Source organism: Nanorana parkeri, unplaced genomic scaffold (assembly GCF_000935625.1).
Source record: "Nanorana parkeri isolate BGI_ZX_2015 unplaced genomic scaffold, ASM93562v1 scaffold23, whole genome shotgun sequence".
NCBI lineage: Eukaryota > Metazoa > Chordata > Amphibia > Anura > Dicroglossidae > Nanorana > Nanorana parkeri.
In genome coordinates, this window is record NW_017306291.1 from 1643340 (window position 1) to 1661641 (window position 18302).

General features: G+C 41.3%; 1 protein-coding gene across 1 annotated transcript in view; it reads right to left on the minus strand.

Moving 5' to 3' along the window:
• The window catches only part of PLXDC2 (plexin domain containing 2), a 347246-nt gene that overhangs the window by 136060 nt on the left and 192884 nt on the right, over positions 1-18302 (minus strand). The window contains exon 4 of the mRNA XM_018564229.1: positions 16895-16964. Coding sequence (XP_018419731.1) covers positions 16895-16964 — 70 coding nt within the window. The remainder of the gene's footprint in view (positions 1-16894; positions 16965-18302) is intronic.

Genomic DNA, 18302 nt, shown 5'->3' on the forward strand with positions numbered 1-18302 from the left:
TTATTTCCAGTACCCCCAGAAATGACGGCCACCAGGAACATTTCCTTAGCCGCAGCGGCAAACCAAAGAACTTAAGGGAAAAGTTTACCGTGAGTATTTTGCTCATAAATCTATAAAAATGATAAGTCAGCCTGCTCTTAAGTCTGACTTTGTGAAAACAAGCGGAGCGTTTCCCACCATGCCAGCTGATGAAATAGAATATATGAATGTTCTATTGCAACATCTGAGAGTCTGAAAATCGAAGCGTCTCACTAGATGCCCCGCATTAATTCTCCAGAGAAAACAAAAACTTCCAAAAGTCACACGGAAGAATTCCGTCGCCAGCAACCAGCTACAAAACACGGCACAGGGCCAACGTGCAGTGGATTGTCGCTTGACAAATTGATACATGAAAGCAGATCTCTTACTTCTTAAATGTAACATGTTTTATATTTTCAATGCTTAATTTTTAACATTACTTTTTTCATTTATTGCAATTCAGCCTGACCTGGAATATTGGGTACAGATGCCGCTACACAGCAGTGGTTCTTAATCACTTGAAAATTCTCCTACTTGCAAATGCAATATACTTTTTACACCTCTGTTGATAACACACTTGCCCGAGTGAACAAACACTGTTAGCTGGCCACACACATCACAATCTTATTGTACAATCTCCTTTAAACTGACCATACATGTTACAGTCTGATAGTACCTTCCTTTTAGTGCTACCAACTGCTGTATAATACAAGAATCTACCTGATCGGGCGCACATTAGATGAATACTTTAAATAGCACCTCACATTGCATAGTCTTAATATAACTAGGGTTAAGACAGAGATTGAAAAATTAGCTTGAAATGTGTATGGACATCTTCAGATTTACCATCAACTTTATAGTAAAATACATTTTTGGCAAATAAATTCTTAATGGTCTACATAACTGGGGGAGTGGCAAGGGGTGTGTCCATTGCCTAAACGCATTAGTAGCATTTTACTAAAACTGGTGAAGCCATACATATTTACCAATCAGCTTCCATTCTCAGCTTGTTCAGTTAAAGTGTTACTACTGCAAATCCTCCATATAAAAAAAATCTTACATTGGAGCATACCTCACTTCCTCCAATGCTTGCTCTATACTTTTTGTTTGCAGCCTGCCAGTTCTTAACATTCAGCCGTCATATCATCTCTCTCCACCATTGCTGTCAATAGGGTGGCTCTGTTCCCATGTATGGTCCCCTTAAGTTCGTGCTCATGGCCATGCTATATCCTGATAGACTGGCAGCTCCTAAGCACTGCATTAAAAGAATGATGTGTGTGCACAATGCTTAGGTCCTGACCGGACATTCGGTTAAGCGGCACAGGGGAAGATAGAGGCCGGTGGCAGTAAACACACCTGTTGTAAGTGTTTCTGGACTTTTTGAAAATCTAACATTGTATGTCATATGCTGACTAATACAAATGTATTCATGATAAAAAAAAAACCTTTGAGACTTAAATACTACTTTAAGCTTTTAAAATGAAGCTGATTGGTTGTCATGCACAGCTGCTCCAGATTCTGTCTGCTCCAGTCTCCAGTAAATTCCCATTGTGCTGGAAGCTGTCCCACTTTCTCATCTCAGAAAGTTGGGAGATATGCTATCTTTCCATGCCCAAGTGACAGTTGGAGACTACTGGCATGTTAAAAGGAAATTGCAGCATGCCGGTAGACTGTCAACAGACTATTGTCAGTCTGTACCAACCACCAATGTATCACAAAAGATGTAAAAATCCAAGAAGAGACCAAAGCCAACATAAGACCACCAGCATACTAAGATGGATAGAGATCACCACAATGCTAAAAAAGATGGATAGAGACTGACAGACTGCTGTCTTACTAAAGGTTATTATTTTTATATTACTAGAGTAAAAGCATATGTCAGATATACAAAAAGTGATGTAGAATAACTGTTTATTAATAAATGGTAAATTCTGAGGATTTGCTGTCAGGGGGACGTGTGCTATTACATAGCGTTAATAGCCAGGCTAAATGAGAAGAGAGATATTGGGCACTGGAGTCTTGTAATGATGTCACTTTATGTTGATTGATAGCAAGTGATGCATTAGTGCTCTCCCTATACTTACTTAGGCTCTTCTCTTTAAAAGCTAACTCCGGAGCAGCCTGGCTTTCACTCTGGACTGCATAGGAGCAACTGAACCCAAACTACATGGGTATTAATGTGGGTCAACTGAGTGGGCGCAGGTTCCCTTAGTCTGGGAGTGCCTTTTGTACTTCGTAATTTATTTTAAAGGAAACTTTCATTAAGAAATATATGAAGGCTGCCACTACTGACCCCCTTTCGAAAATGTTAGTTGCCAGGCTGTCTCAAGCAGATTAGATAGAATATAGTCAGAATTCCTCATTGGCATGCTTGTTTTAGGTCAGTGATTCAGGGTGTTGAAGCCAGAGCATCAACAGAACGGCCAGACAACTACCAGAAGAAGAGGTCAATGTTTGTTGCCTCCATGTCCTTCTCAGTATAGGTTTTCTTTTTAAAAAAGGGAACACACTGAAACTGAGAGAAGTAAAGGGTCAGAGGTAATAATAGAATAGACATATACGCTAGGCCTAACTAATGCTAGAAATCCATCTGATGAAAACAACCTGGTAGAATTGATAACGGGCAATCTGAGTCCTAGGCAGCAACCACCTGACATTTGTGTTGATGCTTCAGTGCCAATGGCATTTACACTGCAGTGCTGCCACTTCTCCCTGCCTGACTGAGGAAAGCTACCATCCGGCCCTGGTCTCCTCATACAACCAATGGGAGGACTTCCCCTCACAATTGCTGCTGCATCAGATGATATGGGGGAGATCTCTACTTTGGGACGGTTTGGGACAGGGGTTTGTACTGTGGGGTGAGCTGGGGGTATGTACAGAAGGGGTAAGCTGAGAGGGGCTTACCGCTGCACTCTCTGCGCTACGGACGCCAGACCACTACACTCTGTGTGATACATATTCCTGACCCCTGCACTACCTGTGCTATACACTCCTGAGCCCTGCACTATCTGTGTTACACACTCCTGATCCCTGCACTCTGTGTTGCACACTCCTGACCCCTGCACTCTCTGTGTTACACACTCCTGATCCCTGCACTCTGTGTGATACACACTCCTGATCACTGCACTCCGTTTGTAAAACACTCCTGACCCCTGCACTCCATGTTATACACACTCCTGACCCCTGCACTCTGTGTGATACACACTCCTGATCCCTGCACTCTCTGTGTTACACACTCCTGATCTCAGCACTCTGTGTGATACACACTCCTGATCCCTGCACTCTGTGTGATACACACTCCTGATCCCTGCACTCTCTGTGTTACACACTCCTGATCCCAGCACTCTGTGTGATACACACTCCTGATCCCAGCACTCCATGTTATACACACTCCTGACCCCTGCACTCTCTGTGTTACACACTCCTGATCCCAGCACTCTGTGTGATACACACTCCTGACCCCTGCACTATGTGTTATACACACTCCTGACCCCTGCACTCTGTTTTATACTCACTCCTGATCCCTGCACTCTGCGTGATACATTCTCCTGACCCCTGCACTCTGTGTTATACTCACTCCTGATCCCTGCACTCTGTGTGATACACACTCCTGATCCCTGTACTCCTTGTGTAAAACACTGCTGACCCCTGCACTCTGTGTTATACTCACTCCTGATCCCTGCACTCTGTGTGATACACAGTCCTGACCCCTGCACTATTTACATGCTCCTGATCCCTGCACTCTGTGTGTTACTCCTGATCCTGATCTTTGTGTTATGTACTCTTGAGCCCTTCACTTTGTGTAATGCACTCTTGGCCATGCATTCTCTTACACTCTTTACACACTTCTGAGCCCTGCATTCTGTGTGTCACTTATTCCTGAATCCTGCACTTTGTGCATTCCACACTCCAGAACACACTTCAGAACTTGACACTACACTACCTGAGAACTGTACTCTGTGCATTATGCACTCCTGAGCTCGGTATATTGTATGTCACGCACTCCTGAACCCTAAACACAGTCGTGCGCTATATAAACGAGGAGTTTAATTTTTTGAAAATGGTTCTGCTGAGGTTTATATGTGTCTGGTAAACTCTCACTTGTGGCACAGTAATTAAAGCATAATTTGTGGGTAAAAGGACGGTGGCATTTGTGTGCTGTGTATATAGTGAGTAAGCTCAGTTTAAGTTTAGCGCTAAGCATGACGCTTCATTCTTCCCCTCATCTGGGTACCCACAGGTGCCCTAGGTCTTTCACAATCCCAGCAACATATTGTCAAACATGAAGATATTCTGATCTCTGAGTGCAGCATTGTTAGAAGAGACTCAGATTTACATCAAGTGCCAAATTCATGTTTTCCTGACACATCAGTTAGTCGCATTATCTGGTATGCTGCAGTGGATTTGATTGGTCCTATGGTGATCATTCTGTGCACATGCCCAGGGATTAGGACAGTTTAGTTTAAAAACTGCAAACTGAGCAGACTATTGGTTCAGGGCCAATTTCCTGTAATGCTGACTGTATATAAAACATTATATGCAGCATTTGTACTTTTGTCTTTTATTTTAATACTTAAAAATGTATACCCTATTTGTGCCATGCATATAGCCAGCAATAGTTTATTTTTATTAATTTTAAAGTGTTTTTTTGTCTTTGTGTCCTATCTTCTTACCAGGCACCTAGGCTTCACATCTTCCTCAACCTTGCATCACATGACCTGTTACAGTACTCTCTACTGCATTTGGTCCTATCAGGTCAATCACAGTACAGTATTCTATTCCATATGATGCAAGGTTGCGAATGATGTGGACGCAGATAGTGGTGCTGCTTAGGAGCCTGTAAGAATTTTAAAAGACATGAGCTTCACAAATGAAAGACCTTAGGGCTATTGCCTAGTTTGAAATACCGTTAAGCCTTACTAGTACATGTGCTAAAAATGAATTGTGGGAATAATGGAAACCCAGTAGTATAAAAAGAAACGCAGTATGCTCTCTGAAATCCACTGTAACTAAACTAGTGCTGCTGTAAACCTAAAGTGACCTGAGAAGTCACATTAAAGCCCAATTGAACTTTCATTTGAAATCATCTTTATACATTCCAGGTTCTTCAAAATAAAATATGTGGATGCAGTGGTTTTCTGTGGAGGTCTGACATTCCCTTTGCTATAGCTCTCCAACCAGAAAGGTTCACTACCTGCTGATTGCAGAGCTTTAGATATTTCCTACAGGGGGTGTATCAAACCTCTGCAGAGAGATCACTGCTTCCACAGAGAAAGGTTCCTTCTTTGCAGCATGGTGGCCAGGGGTGTATCTACTGCAAGGCAAACTAGGCATTTGCCTAGGGTGGCACTTTCCAAGGGGGTGCCAAAAAATGCTGTCCCCAAACCAGTTAGGTAAGAGAAAAAAAAAATATATTATAAATTATTCATAAATTACTGCCAGCACCCCTGGACCTGGTGCTTCTTTGACTGGGGGACCAACATGTCCACCTATGCCGCCTACTCCTACATATATGCCGGCTGCAGCTCCTTCATCTACCTGGTCAACATGCTGTGCAATGTATTGGTGTTTGTGACTTTCGTCCGGATGCAGTGGCAGTTCATGCGCCGGACCTCCCTGGGAAACCAGCATCCAAATCTCTAAATTCAGGCAGCGGAGGAGCATCCACAGGACCCCAGGGCTGAGATCCAGATGGTCATCGTGCTCATCAGCACCTCCGTGGTGGTGAGTCTGGGGAAGTGCAGCCTATAAGCTCCGTGCAGGGTTATGTCTCTAGAGCGGGGCAAGCTACAGAGCCCAGCGGCCGAGGCAGAAGATGGGTAACTGCAGAATTAGACTGACAGGATATGCAAAATGTCTTAAGCAGGAAGGAGTGGGACTAGGGATGGGAGGGTGCTCGTGTTTAGTCTTGCCTAGGGCAGCACATAACCAAAATACACCACTGATGGTGGCAGGGGATAGGCTTTTCTACTCAGGATTTGGCTGCATTCTAAGATGAACTGTAATTCTTAGAACACCCTTTGTTTTAATGCATCTTGAATGTATTTAGCTTATTTTAACTGAAAGTTAAGTTGGGCTTTAGCTATAAAGTGCTGATGTCTCCACTGGAGCTATGGTCCTCTTTAGAACACATAGCCCTCAAACCTAGGTCACACTCTAATCTAATTACTAAATCTTTCTGGTTCCTGGCACTGGCCCCAAACTACCCTGCTTCATCTGCCGTTTGACTACTCCAGCACCCTGATGGGTGGCATAAACCAAAGGTAAGTCAGATGAGGCAAGGAGTATGGAAACAGTTCCAGCAAACAGGAACCTAGTTGGACCTTCAAAATTTGCTACGCCCTGCAGATGATGTTGTACTTATATAAACATCCCCCTAAAACTGGTAACTGTAAGAAGGGTAAGAGCTCCAATGATATACTGTGAGCCCAGTAAATCTTGATTGCACCCGACAGAAGGTTTTTTGTGACTTTCTTTCGTGTGCAATACAGATTTACTGTACTCACAATATATCTCTGGCACTCTAATCCTTCTCACGTTCTTTAGACCACTCCAGGGACCCCTAAGGATACTCTGGTTGACAGAGAGCTGCCTTTAAAATTTATTTGAAAGTCTCATGTGTCCTGTTTTGCGTCCAGTGCTCTACTCACATATCTATAGTTTCCCTTTAAACCTGGTGATACATACATAAATCAGAAGAAATGTGTACCATAGGGCATTTGTGCACTTAGAATTCTGAATAAATATACTTTCTATGAAAACGTTAACGGTTATTAATAATGTAGCAGTAAAACTGGCCAAGCATCTCACACTCTCATGAAACAAGTTATACAGAGGGAATGCAATGAGGATTGCAGGCCGACATGGGGTGTGCATCTTGCATTCTGTTTATGTATATGGGTCGTTAATATTCCTAAGGCTTGCTGGTATTATAATGCATAGCAATAATTTTGATTATATTTTGACCTTGTGAAGTGCATCTGTGCTTTTATCTATGAACATTAGCATCACAGATTGTATACTAAATATTGTTTTCTTAATGTAATAATAGAAGGGGTAGCCAATAGGACTAGATGGTGCAAAATGTATCATATTCATATCTATCTATCTATCTATCTATCTATCTATCTATCTATCTATCTATCTTTCCAACTATCTACACTATACGGCCCAAAGTTTGTGGACCATCACATCTCTATAGATTAGGTAATGCCTATTCCGTATCATGCACATTAATATGCAGTTACTCTGACTCCCTCTTCTCTGCAGCTACGACCTACACTCTTCTAGGAAAGCTTTCCTGAAGATTTTTGGAGGGTGTCTATTAGATTTTAGGCCCATTCAGCCAAAAGACTACTTGTGAGGTAAGGTACTAATATTGCATGAGAAGACCTAGTTCCCAGTCAACGTTCCAATTCATCCTGACGGTGTTCAGTAGGGTTGAGGTCAGGGCTCTGTGTACACAAAACTTGTCAAATCATGTCTTCATGGGGCTGGCTTTCTACACAGGGAACAGTCATGCTGGAACAAAACGGACTTCCCCAAACTGTTCATACAAGGTTGGAAGCGCACACTTGTCTAAATTGTCCTTGTAAAATGAATAGCACTTCCCACTGGAAACATTTTAGCGTTTAAACAAATGCCTTACTAAGTCCAGAGTCCAGTGCGTTACCAAGTCCCGAGACCAGTGCATTACTAAGTCCTGAGTCCAGTGCGTTACTAAGTCCTGAATCCAGTGCGTTACTAAGTCCTGAGGTCAGTGCGTTACTATGTCTAGAGTCCAGTGTGTTACTAAGTCCAGAGTCCAGTGCGTTACTAAGTCCTGAGGCCAGTGCGTTACTAAGTCTAGAGTCCAGTGTGTTACTAAGTCCAGAGTCAATTGTGTTACTAAGTCCAGAGTACAGTGTGTTACTAAGATCAGAGTCCAATCATAAACTGTTCTGAATTGCTGTATAATGTATTGCTGGGATTTGTAGTCCCCCTAAAGCAAGTGCCATTCTGCATAGAGTGTAAGCTCCTCTGTACAAAAACTAATGTGGCTGGCTCAGTGTTCTCTGTATAGCACTGTGGTATATGTCAGAGCTATATAAATGCATAATATTAGTGTGACACTGTGGGGGGACTACAAGTACCAGCATGCCATTGGCAGCTGGGGAGGGGGGGTAGCCATGTAGGCTGCATGGGGCCAAATTAGTTCTAAAGCAGCCCTGGCCATAATGTGCAAGTATGTAGAGTTAATTATGGCAACATCAGTGGAACTACTGAAGAGTTCCACTTCAATAATCTTACTGTACAACCTCTTTTGGATTTCCCAACAACTCTGTAATGCAAAGTCCTACTTTATTGAATATAAATTGAGAAAATAATGTGGTTGGCAAATATAATGCAGTATAAAACTTGCCTTGGTACCATCTCCAAAAATATTCGCTAAGTAAGGTATGGCCATTCTCGTTCCTCTGCAGCAAACTGTAATGTTAAACTTTCCTTTGGCAGTATTTTTGAAGTATGTCTGCCAGGCAAAGTGCCAGAAAGAAAGCAAATACAGAAAATAAACAAACATAAATAAACAGGTATAACCTGTGAGATATGAAGAGGGGTGAATCGGCACTTCAGCGGTAATATCCTCTGGAGTTATCCATGCACTTTCACCGCCGCTGAACACTTCATTAATATGCATTAAGAAGTGCATCAGCCTTATCTATATTGTGGAACGCAATACTGGCATTCCAGCCATTAGACTGAGGAACTAAATCCATTATGCTGCTTTAACTACAGGGTGTAATGCTTTTCATTCCGATTCCTGAATATTTCTAAAACCTTTAATAGCCAGGCATAAAACAAACTTATTTTCACATTTACATAACTTTACCTTGACTATTAGAAAAACGATCATAATATTTTTAAAACTCACCAGAGCAGAGACAGATTTGCAGCGCTAAGCTGAAACGAATAAAGTTTTGTACGTGTTTTATCATTGTGTTTCAAAGACAGAAATGTGACTAAAAACTTAAAGTGATCCTCTATACAGGGCAAGCCCACAAGTGCAACTAGTTACTGCCCTTGCCAACAGAACATAATTTCCTTCACCCCAATGCTCGGTTTAGCCACCTGGAGTGAAGAGAACTGCTAAGTCCTTCGGTGGAACTATACTCGCCTCCCCTCTATTGATGGAACATCTGTGAGATCCCTCACCGCTACTGACACCTTGGCCTGGTCTTCCCACAAGTTCGGGATCATTGGCTATCTTGATTGGCCATGCCGATTTGACTTAACTCCCCTGCATAGCAGAATCCATCACAGAAGTTCATTCCTGGTCACCATCCTGCGCTCCGCATCACCTGCATGGACCATCGTCGCTGAGCCCGCAACCTCATTTACTCAATGGTGAGTTTATGTATTTTACACCAGTCTGCTGTGTACACCAAATCACTCACCATGCCATTATTTATCCACTTGTTGATTCACCGCATCGGAAGTCCTCACCTGAAGTTCGACACAGCAAGCATCACACCACCTCAAAGAGTTCTCAAATACCAAAGCTCAGATCCACCCAATTACATGCAAGTACAATCATCTCACACATTCCTCACCCCTCCGCTCCACCCTCTTTTATCTGCGCTAGGTTGTCGCGCTTTTTCCTCCTTTCTTATTTTCCCTGCATGCACGGGAGTTCATTCATCCCGGCATATGCCGATGTTGTACACTGACCTGCACATGTGCATTGCCAAAAAGATTGAGAATAGGCTGGTAGGAGTCTTTTATTGTTGAAGAGACATAGGGGTTGATTTACTAAAGGCAAAAGGCTGTTCACTTTGGAAGGGAATTTTCACTTTAGCTTAGTGGATGTGGTGAAAATTGACTTTGCAAAAAATACACAATTATGGGGTAAATAAGGAAGATTTAAAAAAGTGTATATTTGCTTGCACATGATTGGATGATGGAAGACAACAGGGTTTCACCTTATTCACTAAGCTAAAGGGGAATTTTCCTGCAAATTGAACAGTATATTTGCCATTAGTAATTCAGCCCATGGCATTTCTTTCCTACAATAAAACGCCTGCCTGTTTGCCCCTTTCAAATGTAAGGGTAACTACACTCCTAAAGGGTAACTACACTTAAAAAAAAATCACCTCAGACCCCTAACCCCTCGCATCCCCTCCTAACATATAAAAGAAATAAAGGCAAAAAAGGAATTTTAACTCTTTAAACCCTAGCGCAAGTTAAAACAGTTTAATCTGCAAGCATTTTGTTATTTTAATTTTTTTAGCTCATGCTATGTGAATGGGAACATGTAACAAATATAAAATAGGTGTTATCCCAATTTGGCTGCAAAAGTGGAAATAAACTTTAAGACCTTGGTTGGCCAGCCTTCACAAACGTTTCCAAGCATGGGCACATGTCACATGGGGAAGATATGGAAAATCCTAAATAACAACACACGTTAGGTTGGAGGATGAAATGTAGAAAGACATATTCTAGTATTTATCGAGGCCAAGGACAAAACATTGCCCTCTTCAAACCTCTAATATCCACCCACTTCAACAAATGTATAACCCGTTCAAGCACATTACCTCTTCCTGCCTTTAACAGCTATTTTTGACTCTTTTTATTTTCTACAAAACAATAGGGTAAGTTAGAAGCAGTGCTGAGCACAAATGTGTAAATCAACTCTAATTTCTGCAATTTAGCACAAATTAAGGCAAATTATATACATTCAATCTGCCAAAAGACCAGTTGAACAGTTGGAAAAAAATGATTAAAAGTGTAATTTTTTCAGAAGAAGAGGAAGAAAAAACAGAGCATCTCATAATCAGTCCCTTTGTGCACAACGCTGAGAAGGATCTTGAAATTGCAATCAAGTTAAAAATCCTTAGGGAAGAACATTACCTTGAAGATCTACAGTCTTTTATTTTTTATTTTTTTAAACCTAAGAACCCATTATGAAAAGTTAAATTCAAATAAGAAAGGAAAAGGCCAACATAAGTTCCACAATTTTCGCTTTGCCATAAGTACCAAAACTTAGTCAAGGCCCCTAAATAAAGAGACAATTTGCCTAAGGCATAAAACATTTCACCTTTATCAATTGATCGACGATTTTAAAAATATATTAACTTAGCTCACTAGTATCTGGGGAAACCTGTCCTGACCACTACTCTTCCTGCCTAAAATGAGCAGTACTGCCAGTGTTCTTCAGTGCCATTCATCTCCACTTTCCTGAACATCTATATTTGTGCTAGTTGATGAGGGTGCTAACTTGCAGTCACACTGACCATGTCCAAACACCTTGGGATGTCTATAAACACCTTTAAAGTAGTATTCAACTCTCAAAGTTTCTTTTTCTTTATGAATCCAGATCAAACAAATAAACATTGTCCAGCAAAGTATTTCTTTACATTTTTGCCCAAACACTTAGAGTCATCATGTTTCCAAACAGCTCCAACTCTCTCAGCTCATCTTACCTAAACTTCCTGTCCAGTCTAAGATCACAAGGGAGAACACAGTCTCCAGCAGCCGTCCATCTGCTAGCCTGTAGAATGTAGAAGGAAGGGGGAGGAGGAGAGTGGCTTGCCTTGCTGTGTCCGTGTATTTGTGAAGACAGGATATCAGGTCCAGTGCTCAGGAGATCAGCTCCTTCTGCAGAAAACAAACTTCTAAACATCAAGGAGCAGCATCCATTGTAAGTGAGTTAATCAGCACTTGAAATAGCTTAAAGGAGAACTATGGGGTAAATGTTTTTCCCCATAGTTCTCTTAAGGGTCACAGGAGGACATATACTAGCATCCTCCCGTGGCCCAAAGCTAAGTATATTGCGAGCTACAGCTCACTATATACTGAGAGCGCTGCAGCCGGGACGGATCCCGACATTACTGTCGAGATCCACCCAGCTGCGGGAGTGACACCAGGCTTTGCCTATCTAGAGGCAGAGCCAGCTGTACCCGCCCCCTCCCCTATGCGTTCCTCCTGTCAGCGCTGGAGGATCGGAGTGTGGGAGGGGGGAGAATCCCTGCAGGGAGCCGTGAGTGACAGTCACTGCTCTCTGCAGGAAGATGATCGAGAAGTGAGTGAGCGACAGTATGTGTTCGCTCACTTCCCGATCTATTGAGGCGACGTGTGACAGTTTGTTTGTCACACGTCGGCTCGAACTATGAGGTTGTGTGAAAATCACTCACCTCATAGTTCTCCTTTAATAAAATGTTTACTTTAAGTCTTGTGTACATTTGTTTGCATGGAAAGTCAATAGGAATAAAAAAGCAACTAAAATCAGCTTGAAGCAGCTAAGAAGGATATCAGAAGCACGGTAGAAGGAGGTAAGAGGCTTTACAATAATAATTCAGAAGGACAGAAGGAGGTCAGAGGCTCTTCAGAAGAAATTTGCACCCTAAAGCATATGTCAAGGCATATTAAAATAAAAAGAAAACATATGCAGTACATCTTTGCCATACATGCACATTTCCCTGAATTTGATCTCTTTAGAGACCCTGCAAGTCCAGAAGAAAATGCATGTTGAACTGCCAGAAAAAAGTTTAGTCTCACAGCTTGAGTGGTGTCAGCCCTGCCTGGTGTCTTTTGCTAAACTACTTGACCACTCTCCGATCACTATAACATAAAAGATAATTATTCTGAAGTCAAACATAAGAACAGGGAAGGCTGAATAGGCTATTTGGGATAACACAGGAAGTTTGCAAAGGACAAAGAATGTGTGCATAGGATTTAATAATAGCGTCCCTTTAAAATATGGTCACATCAAGGAAGCCACACACAATGACATCTTGAGGCAATGAAGTCATCCTGTACCTGGATCCAGTTAGATGACAGCACCCACCAGCCATTAAGTTAAATCAGTCCGGATATGACCTAAAACAAAGGTTTTGCAAATTGGTCCCATTTTGTATATTTGGATTGGATGATGACCATTCTATGCCCATGCATACTTTATAATAAATGTTTCACACACAAAAAAAAACCATTGTTTTTTTTTTCTCGGTGCTTGGTTTACTATTTTCATCACCCCTGACATTGATAAATGACTCCTCAACATCTAACACTCATTATCAAGAGGGTAAAACATGGAAGCTGTGCTCTCTTCTTACAATACAAGGTTTACGGTCAATAAGAGACATATAACACATTTCCTCCACCTTATTACAGTGCAAATTGATGCAAGCCACAAAAAATAAAAATCTCGCAGTTCATTATCTTGATGACCTCAGTATGTTCCAGTATAAATAGCAATTGTATTCCTTTATTCTTTTGTCCTTCCTTGATCTAGCTTTTAAATTGGTGAGCTGATGGAGATGGGAGGAGATGGGTGAGATTTGTGTGAGGCCGTCTTTTTTGAAAGCAGCAAAACAGAAGGCTTAAAGATCTTCTACTGATTATGCTGAATATAGAAAATAGGTTGCCAGTTACAGAAAATGATTGTTATATTACCATTATAAAAAAAAAGGCAATAATCGTAGCATATAAAAAGAAAATATTAGCAGTGGATCAATGCTTCTCCAGCAATGGTGTTCCATTGCAGAATGATTGCCTGGACTGTGGGTAGCCAGTTGTGTACAAGAACAAAAGTTCATATAAATGAAAACTAAACTGAACTTTATTTTCATATGTTTATGTTAGAGTTATTTGTTCAGCTTTAAATAAAAAGTATCAATATACGTATTAAAGTATATCCAATGCCAAACTTTTTTTTTTTTTTTTTTGGATAGAGCAAGGAAGAGTTACATTTCTTGCAAGATTATTTTGTTTGTTTGCTTGTGTATCATTGGAGAAATTTGCCTTAACTTCCTATCCCAGAAGTTAGGGATTGGAACCTCCCTCCCCCCCAAGCCATTTTCACATGGGTGGTCCGATCGGGTCAGTCAGTCAGTTTTTCAGGCAGACACAATTGGATGCCCAATGTAAGTCAATGTAATGTCAGCCAGGTCTTAAACGGATGGGCGGTCGTTTACACCCGGTTACCCCTGACTCCTGCTAGGTCCGGAAAAACAAATGGAACAGTGTTCTATTTCAATGGACCTGATCCTGCTGGATTGGGGGTATTCTGACATAAATGGACACCTGTCCGTTTGCCTCTGATTTCTCATAGACTGACGTGGGGTCCGGTCATTTAAATATTTTCCTCGCAGGTTGGAAAAAAAAACTGGACGCACAAAGGTAACATCCGATCTGTACCACTCTCTGATCAGGAGGGGATCTGTGCACGGATCCCTCCTGATTGGATAGTGTGAAAGGGGCCTTAAACAGCTTTCCCTGGAACATATGTTCCCCATCTATTTACTTCTTGTTCTGGTGACACTTTCTTTCTTGGTAACAATGGCCATCAGTAGAAACTGAGTGGTGAATCCCCCCAGTGGGAACCCAGACAGCAGTAAAAGCATATCAGAGGGTCTACCCTTCCACACTGTATCCAAAATTAGAAACAAAAGTAGTTTTCTAATTTTAGAGATATACTTTATCTCTTTATCTTTATCACTTTATGAGATACACTTTAAAGTGTAGTTCCACTTTTTGCAGTCACATTTGAGAACCCCCCACTATATGTTTGTTATGTGTTCACATTCACACAGGATACTTCAAATATTTTTTTTTAATATTTCATACCTTTCAGATGTTTCTTTGGTGATGGCCTTCATGCACATTCCAGGCCACTCTGAGCAGGTTAACATAGAGGGACAAACTGAGCTTCCTCTCATTAACCTACAATGCTTCTAAGTCTTTAACCCTTTGTTACAATGGAGTGTTCAAATCTAGTTTACGTCTAATAATGAGATCTATAGACAGGGTTAATTAGAGTAAACCTAACTTCCCACAGCCACCCCTTAACATTACATAGAGGGAAGGCAAGGTAGGATTTATAAGCAAGTAGAAAGCACTTAAAGGAGAACTATGGGGGTCAGTGTTTTTCCCCATAGTTCTCCTTGAAAAAGCAATTTTTTTTAAGTTTTGTGATCTGAATGGGAACATGTAACAAATATAAAATAGCTGTTATCCAATTTAGCTGCAAAAGTGGAAATGCACTTTAATATAATTTTCACGTGACCTTAATGTGAACCATCTGACTCTTTTTTCCTGACTCTTTTTTCCTACAGGTCATTTTCATAAATTGTAATGATTTTCTCAACGTTATCTTAGTCAGGTCCCCGCAAGAGTTTATAATAAGCTATCAAACTTTTCTTCTTACTTACGTTGCAAGGCAATTTCAGCATCTGAATAACTCTAAAAGAGGCTATTAATTTCTCTTTAATATTTTCAATGTACAATTGTAGAAAAATGTCAAAGTAATTTCAGCCATTCAATACTGTTCCTTTCTGTCATCTTTATTAAGACACCTAGAATGCTTAAAACTACCCAGCCTCCTGGCTCATTTGCATGTTCCTTTTGAGAAGGCAGGCATGGCTATAGAAAACAAATGACTGTAAGCAAGTCCCTTGCTGCGTCCATCTCTTTTGCCAATTATATCGGCTTCTAAGGGAAGGTTCGAAGGCTGGGAGTCCTAGATATCATTCTTTGATAGTGTAAGCATAAAAAGCATCTGATGTGAATATCGAGGAATACATTGATCTTATGGTGGGCATGAATTAAAAGATATTCTAATTATTCGAGTTTCACCTGTATATATATATATATATACATACATACATACATACATATATGTATATACATACATATATATATATATATGCATTGCATTGTAAACAGAGACAATGCTGGGAGGTTATCTTTAGAGATTGGAATGAAAAACATAAAACGAGCAGGTGCCCTTCAACCTGCCATTTAAGGTGGCCTTATTTTTAAAGAGATCATGTCACCTTACTTATCCAGGGAGCTCAGCATAGCCACTGTTACATGAAGGAGCGGGTGATGTCACCTATCCCTCTGAGCTTCGGCTAAAAAAATGAATGGGGGGAGTGGGTATTTTACTCTGAACTGGAAATGAAGGAGCATTTCGTTAAATGCACTGAATGCTGGGACTTGTAGAGCACAGGATAGTACTTCCTTTGTATGCCTTGCTCAATCACAAGCTCTCTCCGCTGAAAGAACTCTGTGGGGTTCCATAAACTCCACACCACACCCTGTATTTTATAAATGGGCTATATTTGCAGGCTGTGGGGAGCAAAGCCCTGCAGTGCATAACGGAGTATGGATAGTGCTTTCAGCTCTATGCCAATAATTAGCCCCTAAGTGTAATTTGTTTGTTGGTGCAAAGTCCGCTTCAAGCAGTGAGAACTCTGTGGGACATCAAAGGCTCCACAACATGCTCTTCATTTTAAAAATGGTATGTAAAATGCAGAGCACAGTGTGGGTTTCTGCTAATCTGCTTTCTGCTATAAAATGGCAGTGCTATAAGGAAATCTGACCCTAATGGTATTACTCAATAGTCTTTGGAAAGTGCAGCAACTTATGCCTTGATGGTGCCACCATAAACTAGAATTTAGAAACACCAACCTATCAGTCTTAGTACAATAGGTTTTTTTTTTCCTGCCAGGGCTGAAAAGCACAAAACAACTGCATTATTTTTAAGAAAAATAAATGATCACAGTATAGAATTTGTCCACACACTGGATACGCTGGTAACTTCCCGGGAAATGTCCGGAAAGCACAGAAGAGGAAAATATAATCACCGGTAGGAAACCATGGAAAATGAATTTTCTACTTAAAAGCTTCCAATCATTTGACTATTATAAAGCGCACCGATTATTCTCCCCGGGTTTAAACTCCTAACTTCTCTTGAAAACAGTTTTCTCAAAGCCTCATCTGACTTCCATCCTTCCCACCGCTAAAGAAGCACCACAGGTGTATTATTTCATAGAGGTCCTGCAGAAAATTCACTCAGCATTTCACAAAGGTGACTAGGAAAAGTCGAACTACTCACCCCCAGTCGCCACGGTTATCTCACGCAGGAAATGTCCGTAGAATGGAAAATCAAATGACAGGTTCACTCTCTGCAAAGGACAATGTCAAGGAAAAAAATAAGTCATTTTTTTTTGAAGGTGAAAGAAAATACTGAAATAAAGTTTTATGTCAAAGTCTTTTATTCATTCTATTACACCAACGACTTCATTTTAGCTTGTATTAAGACCTAGTTGGAAGAGGTTGCCATGGAAACAATGTAGCCTGTGTAATTGAGAATTTCTGTAAAAAAGGAAATGCTTAGCATACTCTGAATGCATTTTTTTCCTTCATCAAAATAGTTTAACCTTAAGTTGGAGAAAAAAAAGCAAACTCTCCCTGGTTGCGCATTATCAATATTGAAACATGTACATAAATATAGTATTTATTAGCAAAGAAAAAAGGCAGTACGGTGGGCCTGCAGAGAAGAACACAAAAGTCTCTAGTTCTTATAGCAAAGAGCCTTTTCTGTCTAGGGCTTGTTTGAAAATGGGTTCAGTCAGCTTGGTTGCAACAGCTTTGCACTTGGTTTAGCCCTTAGTTCAGCTAGTCTCCTTCATATACCCTATTCTTTACTCTATGATTCTAGTCTTAAAGGGGTTATGGTGCTAAAACTATCTACAATCTACAACAAATTGCGCCCCTGGCATCCCGCCCAGCTCCTGGCAACCAGTAAGGTCATTGGTTGACAGCAGTCCCAGGTTGCTACCACTGGCTAAGAGCTGGGTGAGGAGATGTATAAGGGTCATACATATCTCTCGCCTGGCTCTTAGCAATCTGGGAAACACTGGCCGGCGCCCCACCGAGTGACGCCACTAGTTGCCAGGAGCTGGGCGGGATGTTGGCCACAGCATCCCTGGTTGCTAAAAGCCAGGCAGGGAGATGTGTATGGGAGAGGCACGAGAGAAAAAAGTCAGCTATCTTCATTGGTCAGCAAACTTTTACTGACCCACAGAGCAGCGCCCCTCCTTCAAGTGGTGCCCAAGGCACGTGCCCTGCTCTCACGGGCAGGGCCCTCCTTACCATCTTGTCTTACTTTGTATTGTAATGTCTTCTTTATATTGCAAAGCACTACGCAAACTGTTGGCACTGCTATAAATCCTGTATAATAATAATAATAATACAGTGCCATACCCTGGATACGCCACTAGTTAGCCCCCAACCTCCTGAATATTAGTACTTCCTGGTAGAGTCAAGAGCTTGTTTGCTCCCTTACTCCTACCCCTCCCCATTGGCCAGTAAGAGCACCCATTATACTGATGGGCCAATATGAAGGTGTATGGAGTGAAATGTTGCATGTTGGATCACCCCAGGATTTTGGTCTCCCAGGATGCTTCACAAGACATGCAAATGGCACAAGCATTCTAGTCCTGGAGCTAGCCTAGAAAGAT